The sequence below is a fragment of the Megascapheus bottae genome, chromosome 17, assembly GCF_031878675.1.
Source record: "Megascapheus bottae isolate mThoBot1 chromosome 17, mThoBot2.hap1, whole genome shotgun sequence".
Taxonomy (NCBI): domain Eukaryota; kingdom Metazoa; phylum Chordata; class Mammalia; order Rodentia; family Geomyidae; genus Megascapheus; species Megascapheus bottae.
Window position 1 is genome coordinate 36336545 of NC_143525.1, and position 14397 is coordinate 36350941.

General features: G+C 45.9%; 2 protein-coding genes across 3 annotated transcripts; both read left to right on the plus strand.

The window, feature by feature from the left end:
- Positions 1 to 697: 697 nt before the first annotated feature.
- On the plus strand, positions 698 to 11058 carry Psme3 (proteasome activator subunit 3). Of its 2 annotated transcripts, none has more exons than XM_090350938.1 (11): positions 698 to 988; positions 1689 to 1721; positions 1836 to 1898; positions 2102 to 2206; positions 4934 to 4982; positions 5642 to 5754; positions 6059 to 6127; positions 6711 to 6778; positions 6872 to 6926; positions 7037 to 7123; positions 8833 to 11058. In XM_090350938.1, the coding sequence occupies exons 1-11, from the start codon at positions 947 to 949 to the stop codon at positions 8911 to 8913; spliced, it is 765 nt and encodes a 254-aa protein (XP_090207064.1). In that variant the 5' UTR covers positions 698 to 946; the 3' UTR covers positions 8914 to 11058. The 2 variants fall into 2 exon arrangements, with proteins under 2 accessions (XP_090207064.1, XP_090207063.1); XM_090350937.1 differs by lacking the exon at positions 698 to 988 and adding an exon at positions 1427 to 1585.
- Positions 11059 to 11247: 189 nt separating this feature from the next.
- Positions 11248 to 14296, plus strand: Aoc2 (amine oxidase copper containing 2). The gene is given in 14 exon segments (XM_090351527.1): positions 11248 to 11251; positions 12553 to 12649; positions 12651 to 12759; positions 12762 to 12809; positions 12811 to 12857; positions 12859 to 12962; positions 12965 to 13045; positions 13048 to 13149; positions 13152 to 13234; positions 13551 to 13755; positions 13758 to 13886; positions 13889 to 13998; positions 14000 to 14114; positions 14229 to 14296. Coding segments are annotated over 14 exon segments (1302 nt in total).
- Positions 14297 to 14397: the final 101 nt, after the last annotated feature.

Genomic DNA, 14397 nt, shown 5'->3' on the forward strand with positions numbered 1-14397 from the left:
CTTGGTCATGGCCCAGTTCATTTTACTGAGTGGACTAGACGATGTTGAGATACACCAACTGAAGTGGTACGCAAAGAGATTCAATTTCGAACTTCCACTGGACAAAACGAATGGTTTATGTCTTTGTGAGAGGATGTGGGGTTCTGGTCCAGAATTTGCGGACACAGGACCTACATTTGTCCACCAGTTTATCTTTGGGGTCTGAAGGTTTATGAATTATTCTAGGGAATGCCTGGTACAACGGAATCGGCTTTCTGTCAGGCTACAGTCAAAACCCGTAGGCCTCGGCCCAAGGAAGAAGGAAGCAGGAGGCGCACTCTAGATCCCAGAACTCGGCACTCGACCGCCGGCTTCCTCCCGCCTGCGTCACTAGGGTGCGCCGCGAAGCGTCTTCCACCGCGGCTCCGAGCCCACCCCCGATCCCACCCGAGCAGGCGAGTTCCGGGGTCACAAGAGACCCCGATGTTCCTAAGTCTCTGGAGGCCGTTCTCAGCAACTCCCACTCCACAGCGCCCCCCGTTCATTCCACCACGACCCAAGCGCAGACACACCCGGTGGTTTGGGGGGGTCTGGGTGGGGGAGCGGGAAGAGGGAGAGACACAGGAGCCCCTCCCGGAGCGGCCAGAGGCCACCTTCAGTGCGGCTGCGCACAGCACGTGCGCATCTTCTCAGGAGTCCCGGCCATTGGCTGTGACGCAATTTCCGGCGTGAGCGGCGAAAGCCGGGAGGGCGAGCACGGGAGCGAGCAGGCAGCAGGCAGCAGGCAGACAGGCGGACGGACGGGCGGACGGGCGGCACGGAGGGAAGGAACGAGCAAGCAGTGAGAAAGCCAGCGAGGGCGGCCGGGTCCCGAGGGAAGCCGAGATTCCTCAGGTCCCTCTGGCCCCCTCCCCGGAGCCCACAGCGCCTCCGGTCTCCAGCGGAGCGGATACGGCCCGGTCCGGCCATGGCCTCGTTGCTGAAGGTGGATCAGGAAGTGAAGCTCAAGGTAGCGGCACCCGTCCATGCCTTCTTTATCCCTTGCCTCGAACCTCCTTAGCAGTCTGAGCGGCTCCTCACTTCCCTTGGGCGTCTTTGTCTCCCTGGGGACACCGGCTTTACCTTCTACTCGGCTCAGCCCAGCCCCCCCCCCCCCACCCCCGGGGCCAGCGTTGAAGGATAATGTAGGGTGGTTTTCCCTACTATGGCTGGTGATGGGCGAGCCCAAGGGAGACCTTTGTGGACACGTGTTGGGCTCCACGCTTTAGGCTTGTGACAGCTGGAACTCTCCCAGCCCAGAGACATCCCCGCCCCCGAATGCCACCTCTGACCCCTGCTCTTGGAGGCTTGCCTGCTTCGTATGATAGGCCAGGTCCGGGTGGGAGATGGCACGTTTGTGAGCTCACATCCCTCTGCCTTTATCTGCTTATCAAATTCAGACAGCTTCAGACACAGGGAGGGAGGGAAGAAGGGGAGAGCCGAGAGGAGACAGTCGGGTGCTACCTTCAAGCCCCAACTTCCCTCTTCTGAGATGGAGAAATGGGTCCTCAAAAAAATAAAATATTTGCAGTCTGGGGGCCTTTCATCTTCTCATTATAATTTCAAGGTGAGGGAAAATAGCTATTTCAGTGTTTGACATCTTTTCCTATGCTTCTCCTATGTACTGTTTCTCTTACTGAATCTTTTTTTTTTGTTGTTGTTGATTTTAGGTTGATTCTTTCAGAGAGCGAATCACAAGTGAGGTAAGTGCAGTAAATTGAAAAGAGTGTTGATTAATTGGGTTTTCCAAAAACATAATTTGTACAGAGAAGCTGCCCTTCAGTTACTAATTCAGGTATATATTTTCTCTCATCTAGGCAGAAGACTTGGTGGCAAATTTTTTCCCAAAGAAATTGTTAGAACTTGATAGTTTTTTGAAGGTGAGAGATTTTTTTTTCTAAGTTCTTCTGTTGTTTTTTTTTTTTTTTTTTTTTTTTGTTGTTTAGGGCTCTAGTCTTCCTGGAAGATACAATAAGTTATTTTATTTTTGTACTGTAAAGGGCACTCATTGCTTTCCCCGCAAATGAAGTACTTCTTTTTTTACCATGAAAAACTAATATTTTGGGGTGGGTATCTCTTTCAGGAACCAATCTTAAACATCCATGACCTAACTCAGATCCACTCAGACATGAATCTCCCTGTCCCTGACCCCATTCTTCTCACCAATAGCCACGATGGCCTGGATGGTGTAAGTGTCTTTGCATTGTGCTCTTAAGCAGTAGGTTCTCCTCTATTTCTAGGTATCTTTGAGGGTTTACAGAGGAGACAGTGGGATTTGGATGTGGGTATGAATATTCCTGAGAATTTATAGATACGATGATTCTAGAATACTTTTATACCATAATTGTTATCTATAATGAGATAAACTGACATTGAAAGCATTTATATATGTTTGAGTTTCAAATAAAACTAAATTAGCTCTAGGTTCCCAGCCATGGTTCTCAACAAGATTTTTCTTTATTTGTATGTGAACGCACACGTGCATGTATAGGTGTCTGTGTGTGTGTGTGTGTGTGTGTGTGTACAGGTGCAGGCAGGTGGGGGGGATGAACAGGCCAGGCATGTATACATGTGGAGAGATTTCTGTTTGTTAGCATAAATTCATTGTTCTTACTCTTCAAAGTCCTGAGTCTTGTATGGTAAGAATTTGCTCTTGCTATATAACTGCAGTCCCTATCTTTTCTCTGTGTTGTTAGGAATAGAACTTAACCAGTTATGGGTCTTCATTCTTTTTTTTTTTTTTTTTTTGCCAGTCCTGGGCTTGAGCTCAAGGCCTGAGCACTGTCCTTGGACTTTCTCAAGGCTAGAGCTCTACCACTTGAGCCTCAGCACCACTTCCGGCTTTTTTCTATGTATGTGGTACCGAGGAACCAAACCCGGGTCTTTATGCATGCTAGGCAAGCACTTTAACCACTAGGCCAAACTCCCGGCCCCATGGGTCTTCATTCTTATATAACATCAATAAAACTTTTTTTTTATTACTCTTGAATTGATAGAACTTGCAAAATTTGTATCCTCCATCCCTCATATTGTTCTTAATACCTTGCAGGTGCTGATTACATGTTTAATTGATAGTGTGCTTATTTATAGAGCCAGCGGATTTGTATATAATTCCTTTATTACTCTTATTTTTTGCTTTGATTGATTGCTTCCTATTTTGTATAGTATCCTCCTGTCTCTCAATTGCACTTTTTGAGTCTGTCCTGGGGCTTGAACTCAGGGCATGAACATTGTCCTTGAGCTTTTTTTTTTTTTTTTTTTTTGGCCAGTCCTGGGCTTGAGCTCAGGGCCTGAGCACTGTCCTTGGACTTTCTCAAGGCTAGAGCTCTTCCACTTGAGCCTCAGCACCACTTTCGGCTTTTTTTTTGTGTGTGTGTATGTGGTACTGAGGAATCGAACCCAGGTGTTTGTGCATGCTAGGCAAGCACTTTAACCACTAAGCCAAACTCCCGGCCCCTGTCCTTGAGCTTTTTGACTCAAAGCTGGCACCTTTTTTTCCCCTTTTAAATGTGGTCCCAAGGAATTGAACATAGGGTCTCAGGCATGCTAGGAAAGCAGTCTACTACCAAGTCACATTCCCAGTTCTGAGAGTACTCTTGGCACTTGAGCCATAGCTCCACTTCCAGAATTTTGGTGGGCAATAGATGCAAGAATCTCATGGACTTTCCTATCCAGATTGGCTTTGAACCTCAGTCTTTAGGTCTTAGCCTTCTGAGAGTTAGGATTATAGGTATAAGCCATCTACATGTGGCTTTCTGGCTTTCCTTTGCTCTTTTTTTTTTTTTTTTTTTGCCAGTCCTGGGCTTGACCTCAGGGCTTGAGCAATGTCCTTGGGCTTTCTCAAAGCTAGAGCTCTACCACTTGAGCCTCAACACAACATCTGGTTTTTTCTATGTATGTGGTACCAAGGAATCAAACCCCAGTCTTTGTGCATGCTAGGCAAACACTATCTCTAGGCCAAACTCCTGGCTAAAATTGTGTGTGTGTGTGTGTGTGTGTGTGTGTGTGTGTGTGTGTGTGTGTGTGTGTGTATGTATGTATGTATGTATAATACACACAAAATTACATGTGTTATACATGTAATTTTTTTTTTTTTTTGGTCAGTTGTGGGGCTTGAACTCTAGACCTGGGCACCACCCCTGAGCTCTTCAGCTCAAGGCTACTGCCCTACCCCTTGAGACACAACTCTACTTCCTTTGCTCTTTTTTGTTTGTTTTTGATCACACGTGGGGCTTGAACTCTGGGCCTGGGCTCTGTCCCTGAGTTTTTCTGCTCAAGACTAGTTAGTGTTCTATTACTTTTAGCCACACTACCACTTCTGATTTTCTGGAGATTATAGAGATAAGATTCTCATGGCCTTTCCTGCCAGTGCTAGCTTTGATTTGCAATCCTTATATCTTAGCCTCCTGAGTAGCTAGGATTACAGGCATGAGCCACCAGCACCCAGTCTCAGTTGCTTTTAATGTACTATATTTCTCCCAAGTTTGTCCTTCCCAACTAGAGTGTAAGTTTTGGGGGGAACAAACCTTTCTCTTAAAGTCTTACATAATGACAATCTATAAGATTGAAGAAAAAAATTGAACTTGCTTAAAGATTATTTTGTGAGAGCCAGGCATGGGGCTGGCAACCGTAATCCTAGCTATTCAGGAGGCTGAGCTCTGAGGATCCCAGTCCATAGCCAGCCCAGGCACTAAAGTCTGTCAGACTCTTATCTCCAATTAATCACTAGAAAATGGGAAGTGGGGCTGTGGCTTGAGGGGTAAGGGGGTGGCCTTAAGCTGAAGAACTCAGGGACAGTGCCCAGACCCAGAGTTCAAGCCCCATGACCCACAAAGAGAGAGAGAGAGGAAGTATTATTTTGTAATGGGCAAGTGAGTGTTGAAGGCAATCTAAATTATCCTCTTTGTATCTTTAGCCCACTTACAAGAAACGAAGGTTGGATGAATGTGAAGAAGCCTTCCAAGGTAAGAGCTGCTCCTACTTCATTCACCTGATCCTGTCTGCCAACCAGCAACCCTGGTCTGCTACAGACAAAACCAGGTTCCTGGTGTTCTACAGACCAGGAAACGAGATCTGATCTGATATCTCTAAGTTAGCATCCACAAGTTCTCCAAATATAGTCATTATCCAGTAATCTAAACCATATCTTCTAATACATAGAGAAGATTTTAATTTAACTGAATTGTCAGCACAGAATAATTGGAAGTAGAGACCACACATCCCAGATTTTTTTTTGATAGTCCTAGTTTTGAGCTCAGGGCCTGAGCACTGCTCTTAGACTTTCTCAAGGCTAGCACTCTACCACTTGAGCCACAACACCATGTCTGGCTTTTTCTATGTATGTGGTACCAAGGACTCAAACCCAGGGCTTCATGCATGCTAGGCAAGCACTTTACCACTAGGCCAAACTCCTGGCCCTGTAGTGTCCTCTTCTTAAGCTTTTTTATGTAATTTAGCTATTGGTCCATAAATCTCTTTTTGTTTCTGACAGTGGTATCATGTGGGCTTATGACAATAAGGACAGCAGTAGAGCATCTCGTGGGTTTGGGGAAGCAGATGAAAAGGTAGAGGGTTCTCTGGGCTTCTTCCCACTCTAATCATTTGACCTTCACATCTCTGCCAGGAACCAAGGTGTTTGTGATGCCCAATGGGATGCTAAAGAGCAACCAGCAGCTGGTGGACATTATTGAGAAAGTAAAACCTGAGATCCGGCTGCTGATCGAGAAATGTAACACGGTGAGACGGGCTAGTGACCTGTGGGTTGGCCTCAGATATTTTCCCTGGAACTGTGGAAAATGATAGACTGGTATCTAGTATGTACCAAGCCCTGAGTCAATCCTTAGCACTAGAGAGGGGAAGAATAGGAAGAAGAAGAAAAGAGAGAAAAGAAAAAGGAAAGAAATGTGATGGACAAGGGACTGGAGATGAAGTTGCCAGGCTAGATGCCTACGCATCTGGCTGTGGCAGCATGAATCATATATTTCATGACTTCAGCAGAAAACGTCAAGGCCCTCATATATGTGATCTTTTTTCCCTCCAGGTCAAAATGTGGGTACAGCTTTTGATTCCCAGGATAGAAGATGGGAACAACTTTGGGGTATCTATTCAGGTAATGTGCTTTCATTACCATCTAGGGAGAGCAGTTTGAGATTTGGGAGATCCCCAGCTTGGTCTGTGTCCCCTTTCTCTTTGGGGACACTCTGGGGGTTATGTAGAAACGGCATTTGACTCACCTGTTTTTGTTTTTGTTGTTGTTTTATTATCTTTTGGGGGGGGGGCAGTCCTGGGGCTTGAACTTAGGGCCTGAGCACTGTCCTTGGGCTTTCTCAGACCAGGAAACAAGATCTGATCTGATATCTCTAAGTTAGCACCCACAAGTTCTCCAAATATAGTCATTATCCAGTAATCTAAACCATATCTTCTAATACATAGAGAAGATTTTAATTTAACTGAATTGTCAGGATTTTTTTTTTTTTTTTTTTTTTTTGACAGTCCTAGTTTTGAGCTCAGGGCCTGAGCACTGCTCTTAGACTTTCTCAAGGCTAGCACTCTACCACTTGAGCCACAACACCATGTCTGGCTTTTTCTATGTATGTGGTACCAAGGAATCCAACCTGGGACTTTGTGCATGCTAGGCAAGTACTCTACCACTAGGCCAGACTCCTGGTCTCACCTGTTTTGTTTTTCCTCAGGAAGAAACAGTTGCAGAGCTAAGAACTGTTGAGAGTGAAGCTGCATCTTATCTGGACCAGATTTCTAGGTAGGTCTGCTTGGGACTGACCTAGGAGTTGAGAGTTGTGAGGTGGTTGGCATGGCCAGATTCTTCAGCTATGTCTCTTCTTTCTCTTTTCAGATATTATATTACAAGAGCCAAATTGGTTTCTAAAATAGCTAAATATCCCCATGTGGTAAGTGAGGGTTTTGTGGTCTGAATGTGGAGGTGAGAAGAGACCATTATTGGGAATGTTCTGTCCCCACAGTTAGGCTGTAGGAACTAGCCTTTTCCTCTGCCACACAGGAGGACTATCGCCGCACGGTGACAGAGATTGATGAAAAAGAATACATCAGCCTTCGGCTCATCATATCAGAGCTGAGGAATCAGTATGTGAGTAACCTTGATTCTGTTCAGAGTTTCCCTTTAGTTTTGGGGGGGAAAAACAAAAACAAAAGAAAAAAACCTGGAGTCAAGAGGCACAAGGATGTAAATCTCAGTTATTTGGGAGGCTTAAGTAGGAAGATTGAGATTTTGAAGTCAATCTGGGAAACTTTTAAAGACTCCTCCCCCCCATCTTAACAAAACAGAAAAATTCATTCTATTTATTAACTAGGTACAGAGGACTGTGAAATAATTGAGGAGTCTATCTGCCTGCCTTCTGTTCTCTTCCTTTTTCTTCCCCACACCAGTAGGTTTGAATTGAGGGCTTCACACTCACTAGGCAGGTGCTTTACCACTTAAGTAAGCTATTCTGCCAGCCCCTTTTTGTGGATTTTTTTTCCTCCCTCGGTTAGCTTGCTTGGGCCAATCTGCCATCCTCGAGTTGCTATGGTAGTAGCCATACCCAGCTATTTTGTTTCCTCTGTAGCTGGTATGCTAGGTTTGTACCACCATGCCTAGATAGGTGTCTTTTGAACTATTTTTTGCCCTGACTGGCCTTAAACTGGTTTCCCAATTTCTGCCTCCCAAGTTATTGAATTATAGTCTTGTCTTTTTTTTCTTTTTTGCCAGTCCTAGGACTTGAACTCAGGGCCTGGGCACTGTCCCTTGGCTTCTTTTGCTCAAGGCTAGCACTCTACCACTTGAGCCACAGTGCCACTTACAGATTTTTCTACTTATGTGGAACAGGGCTTCATTCATGCTAAGTAAGCATTCTATTATTAAGACATCTTCCCAGCCCTGGCTATTTCTTTTCTTAGTGGGTAGAGATGTATATAATATATTGTGGGTTTGGCCAGGCATTGGTGGCTCGTGCCATCTAGCTACTCAGAAGGCTTAGGTCTGAGGATCAAGATTCAAAGCCAGCCTGGTCAGGAAAGTCAGTGAAGACTCTTATCTCCAATAAAAACTACTCAGGAAAGGCTAAAAGTGACACTGTGGCTCAAGTGGGAGAGCACTAACGTTGAGCAAAAGAAGTTTAAAGATAGTACCCAGATCCTGAATTCAGGCCTCAGGACTAACACAAAAACAAATATATAGCAAGTTTTTTTGTTTAGCCAGTCCTGGGGCTTGAACTCAGGGTCTAGGCACTGTCTCTGTGCTACTTTTGATCAAGGTTAGCACTTAACCACTTGTACCACCGAACCACTTCTGGCTTTTTCTGTTTATGTGGTACTGAGGAATCAAACCTAGGGCTTCATGCACTCTAGGCAAGCACTCTACCTACCACTAAGTCACATTCCCATTCCATAAGCAGGTCTTAGAGTCAGGAGACTTAATAGATTTGAAACCAAAAACTACCTGTAATGTGTAGCCTTGACCTTGTTCAAGCTCAGATTTCAAAATTTTTTCTCAGTGAAACAGAATTTGAATACTGAGTACTGCACAAAAAGGGATTTTAAAAAATAAGCTAGTATGTGAAAGTTCTTTTTCAGTCTGAAGTGCTAAGGGCTTGTCAGACAACTGGGGCCTTGGCAATACCCAGTTGTACCCAGTTTAAGGGTATAGTAGAAGTAATGTAGCTGTAGTATGTGCATACTGAAGTGAGGTTGAGATGTGAATAATTGCTTGGGGAATAGTTGGGGGAGGTTGTCTTCATTTTCTTAGTGAGGTAGCGGTTGAACAGATGTGTGATCTCCTGACTCTTTTTTTCCCCCCAGGTAACTCTACATGACATGATCCTGAAAAATATTGAGAAGATCAAACGGCCCCGGAGCAGTAACGCAGAGACACTGTACTGAGGCCAGGGCCAGGGCCAGGGGACTCTGTGAGTCTGGCTCAAGACCGACATTGCCTTGGTTTGTTACATGACTATCGTGATGGGGAAACTGGCTGGAAATAGTAATCACACCTCTCTGTTTTTAGTTAGAGTCTAATGAAACTCTCATCTAGTTCTGTGACGTGTTACCTCTTTTTTCAGGCCTCAGGAACTCTCTCTTCTTCCCTAATGTCCCATACCCAGCCTGCCCTGATTTCTGGAGAATTCCAGATTTGTGTATGCAGGTTATCGGCACAAGAATACTTGTGTTTTCTCTCTCCCTTTCTCTCCTCTTGTGTCTTAGGCTTTGTGTTTTCTTCCTTTTGATGATTGGCTGTTTAGTAGCTGAGGTTGCTATAGGGAAAGTGCTAGATTTTTTTTTTTTTTTTTTAAAGGAACTGGAGTGGTGGGGATGGGAGAGAGACATCTTGTTCCTGTCAGGCGGTGTCTCTTGCATCCTTGTGGGACATTGGGTAGTCCTCCCTGCCCCATTTTTCCTGGTGATGACTTAGTGTTTCCCATCTATATTCCTCCTACTGTGAACATAGTCTGATAAGGAACATGTAAGGCCCTCAGCCGTGTCCCTAGTTCATTCTGTAGCTGGGGTTTTCCTATACACATATGTATACATGTACACACAAATGGATAGGAGTATACATTTTTCTCCATTACCTAATCTACCCTCTTCCCTCACCACCAACCCCTTCTCTGTCACGAAGACAATAGCTGTCTTAGTTGTCATCCACCTGGGCAAGAGTCTTAGTCCTGTCCTTCCTCCTGATAATGTGTCCAGGGTAAGTTGAAGGAGAACCAAGAGCTGAGAAGCAAAGGACTAGGGAAGACCTTTTCCTCTGAGACTCAAGTTCTTTTTGGTGTTATGCAAAAGCTGGTCCTCTGACTCAAGCTTGCTTTCTTCCAGGGCAGGTGCACATGGGGGTGAGGTGTCTGCAGCTGAGGTCCAGATGCTGCCACTCCTTTTGGGCTTTCCCTTTGGGAAATATTTCTCTTATTTATAGTATTGTGCTTCCAGGGAAAGCAGTAATTAGTGTGTATATGTGTGTGCATGCACATACACACGTGCACATGCGTGCGTGTGTATATGTGTGTAAATATGATGAGCAGGTCCAAACCGTAGAAGAGTTGCCTCTCGAATCTTCCAGAGATATCACTTATTGTTACAACTTTTGTGTTTAATGCTTCAGCTTTTTTATTCTCCCCCCTCACGAGAGTTGATATCTGTGGTCAGCCGGCCAGTGACTCAGTGTCTACTTCTGACTTTTACTCTTCCCCATTTCTGTCTTCCAACCTCTGATCATATTTCCACCCAGGTTGCATCAGTTTTGCTCCCAGTATTCTGTAGAAAAGGAGTCTGGATGCTCTCTTCCCATGAATATGCTCAGTAACAAACCAATAGCATTTTAGTTGGGCAGAACCCCCTACCCACCCTTCAGATCCCCCCAACTAAAGCCCGTCCCTCCTCCTACCATGTGTTTTTCAGTCTCCCTTTTTGTTTGATTGTTCTACTGCCCCTCTTCACCCTACCACCCTTGGATCGTAATGTAAAATTCTTTTACAATGTCAAGAAATTATTAAAAATACAGGTACTTTGACCTCTTTCTAAAGCTGTAGACCCTGGTGCCATGCTCTGGTGACTGGGGACATACTGATGTCTGCATGCATACTTGGATACACCTCCACAGATACGTGTAGCCACCCTGTGTGTGTTCTTCTGCCAACTGAGCTGCCTCTTTTCTCTGTGATAGGAGAAAGAGAGGCTTCTGCTAAGAAAGAGGGGAGGGTGAGTCCTTTGGTTGTGTTCAGTCTGAACTAATAGGAAAGTTAGCTCTTTCCAAACCTAAGCTGCCTTTTGTCCTTTCCTGAACAAGATCCCAGTTTTTTCCTCAGTGATACCCAGGAGCTGCCAGTAGAGGCTGCTGTAGTCCCTTGTGAAGAAGGACCTGGTCAACATGCACCCCACCTCGTCATTTCTTTATAGTCATTCTCCTCTCTACATGATGTCTTAATTTTCTTGAGGAGACTCCTGGTTTTGTTTTCAAATTACGTGGAGGGCTGCCTGGGATTCTTATCTCCTCTGAAATAAAAGTTTCCTCAACTTTCTACCTTGCAAGTAGCCTTCTGGTTTCCAATTAACCCCTCATTGTCTCCAACAGTAGAGGGATACCCGCTCTATTTTGTTGTAGACATTAGTTAACAATAACTAGCAACTTTTTACTGTCTACCCTTCATTGGACTGTTACACACTTGATCTGCATGGTCATATTTAATCTGTAAGACTGCAGGGTAGTTTTATGCCTTTATGGGTGAGGGCTCAGGATTAAGTATCTCCCCTAAAGTCATATAGTTTAGAAGTCTGAGATCAATGTACAACTTGAGTTCTAAGCCTAGGCTCTCAACTACTCATTTCTCACTGACTAGATTTTTTGTTTGTTTGGTTTTTTTGGAGGGGGTTTGGTCCTGGGGCTTGAACTCTGGACCTGGGTGCTGTTTCTGAGCTCTTCAGCTCAAAGCTACTGTTCTACTCCTTGAGCCACAGTACCACCTGCAGTTTTCTGGTGGTTAATTGGAGATAAGAGTTGGACAGACTTGTGCCTGACCTGGCTCTGAACTGCATTCCTCAGATCTCAGCCTTCTGAGTAGCTAGGATTATAGATGTGAGCCATTGGCACCCGGCTTCTGACTAGATTTTTTTTTTTTTTGCCAGTCCTGGGCTTGAGCTCAGGGCCTGAGCACTGTCCTTGGACTTTCTCAAGGCTAGAGCTCTACCACTTGAGCCTCAGCACCACTTCCAGCTTATTTTCCCCCTCCCTATATATGTGGTACCGAGGAATCGAACCTGAGTCTTTGTGCATGCTAGGCAAACACTCTACCACTAGGCTAAACTCCCAGCCCTCTGACTAGATTTTTTAAAGGCCTTAGACCCCAAAACCAAGGGCTTAGCTTCAGGTCACAGGCAGAACTGCATGCTCACTGCTGAATCCAGCAGTGGATTCTGGAGCTGTGGGGTATAAGCCTGCTAAGAGTATTAATAAAGACGGATTAGTGTCTACTTGTGTTCAGGACAGGATTGAACATTGGGGTTTTTGTTTTGTTTTGTTTTTGGTGGGTCATGGAGCTTGAACTTGGCCTGGGTGCTGTCCCTGAGTACTTTAGCTCAAGGCTATGGAGGGTTTTTTTTGTCCCCCCCCCCCAAAAAAAAAACCAAAACATACATTGGGTAGAAGGTGAAGTTTAGTATCATAGTATTACCGGTCCAGATGATTTCTTCAGTCTGAATGAAGGAAATAGTTGGTACCAGTTGCTGCCAGGAGGTGTCATTGCATCAGTCATGGAAAGGGCTATATAGATGGAAGTAATACCGTGAGTCAAACCACAGGACAGAAAATTGGAACAGAATTACATAACTCAAGGTCAGGAATTTCCTGTCCCACTCTCCATGGCCGACCGTCCTACTGAATATAAGCCCTGCCTTGATGTCAGAACTGAAAAGAGCCCTCACCACAAATATCAAGGGGGTCCTCATGTTCCTGGTGCTGTACTTGGTCCTATGTTTTACTGACTCAAGGTGGTTCCAGCCCACCTACTGCCCTCTTCCTCCCAGTAGGCAGCCAGAGTCAGATGTTTGCAGATCTCAGCCCAGAGAAGCCGACAGCTGTGATAGACTTCCTCATCAAAAAGCTGGGACCAGGGCTGGTGGATGCAGCCAGCTGACAACTGCCTTCTCGCCTTCTCAGTGGGGCTGGAGCTATCCCCCAAGGCAGCCTTGGCCCACCTGGACAAAGTCCCCCCCCCCCCCCACACACACACACTTAGGAAGCACTGGCCATCTTTGGTGGTCAACACCAACCCAATGTGAGTAAGCTTGATTGTGGGGCCGCTGCATCACCCCTCCTACATGCTGGTTGTGGCAGGCATATTGTGGTGGTCCAGTGTTCTATCATCGACCTGCCACACTGAAGGCTGAGTTTGTCCAGATATGGAGGCATTTGGAAGAGGTAGAGCTACCCAAGGCTCCAGCTTCCTGGCTTTTATCTTGAACTGCAGTGGCTCTACTTGGACATCTCTGGGTGTCTTTTCTGGTACCTTCTGCTCAGGGGAGTGACTACCCAGGTAGCCGTCCACCATGACACCTCAAGTCTTGGTCATTTTCTTCATCCTATGGGGCTGGAACTACTGCTGAATCATTCATCCCTAGACACTGCCCACTGACTGGCCAAAAGATCTTCCTGGGTCACTACTATGTAGACTTGGGCCAGTTGGTAGAGGCGTTTAAGGCTGGCCATCCAGTAGAGTCCCGAGTTATCCCAGGCCCTCTTACCCCTCAGTTCTCAGCCCAGGGTTCTTTGGTGGGAGCAATGTACTAGGGAACCTGGTGATATCCCCCTGCTGGCCATTTACCTTTGGCCATACGGTGTTGAGTGGCGCAGGGATTTTTTTCTTTTTTTTTTTTTTTGCCAGTCCTGGGCTTGAGCTCAGGGCCTGAGCACTGTCCTTAGACTTTCTCAAGGCTAGAGCTCTACCACTTGAGTCTCAACACCACTTCCGCCTTTTTTCTATATATGTGGTACTGAGGAATCAAACCTGGGTCTTTGTGCATGCTAGGCAAGCACTCTACCACTAGACCCAACTCCCGGCCCCGGCTTAAGGATTTTTGATATTTCATTCAAGGGTGAGTGTATAGCCTATGAAGTCAGTGTCTAGAAGTGCATATCTGTCTACATGCCAGTTCATCCAAGACAAATGACAACTAGTTATGAAGATAGTAACTATGGACTTGGCTGGCTCAGTGGAAGCTTGATGTGGAGAGGGGTGCTGTGATGGTGGATATCAGTCCAGTTGCTTCCAGGGGCTATATATTTGAGGAAGCCCAGGGACTACCACTTTGAAGGTACTACAGTTCTGTTGGGAGTCATTTCTTTGATGGTTTGGCCAGCTCAGCCCATGTGTCAGGTCTGTGTCATCTGTAGGCAAGTATGACTACGTTTGGGACTTTATGTTGTACCCAAGTGGGGCCCTTGAATGGTAGGTCCATGCTGTAGGATATACCATGCACAGCTGTCCTGAACAGAGGAGTGGAAAGCCGCCTCTTTGAGATCGCTGTGGGAGAACAAGTGCAGGAGCAGTGCACACACACCTTCCACGTCAAGGTGGACCTGGACTTTGCAGGTGAGTGCTCTGGGTGAGGACGGAAGGTTATGAGTGGAGTGGAGGGCAAGAAATTCCCCAGATCAAATGTCGGAAAGGGAAGATGGCATTCTGACCTCACAGTGGTTTCCACAGGTAGGAGCAAGGACTCTGGGTGTCTGGTCAAAGGTGAAAGGTTCTTAGGCCCAGTCCCCACTTACTAATCTCGGTACTGGCAGTAATTGTGAAACTAGTGTAAATATAATGGGTGCCTGGCTGTCAGCCTTGAATGACACTGGGGAAGTTGGCCTCGTCAAAATTGGGT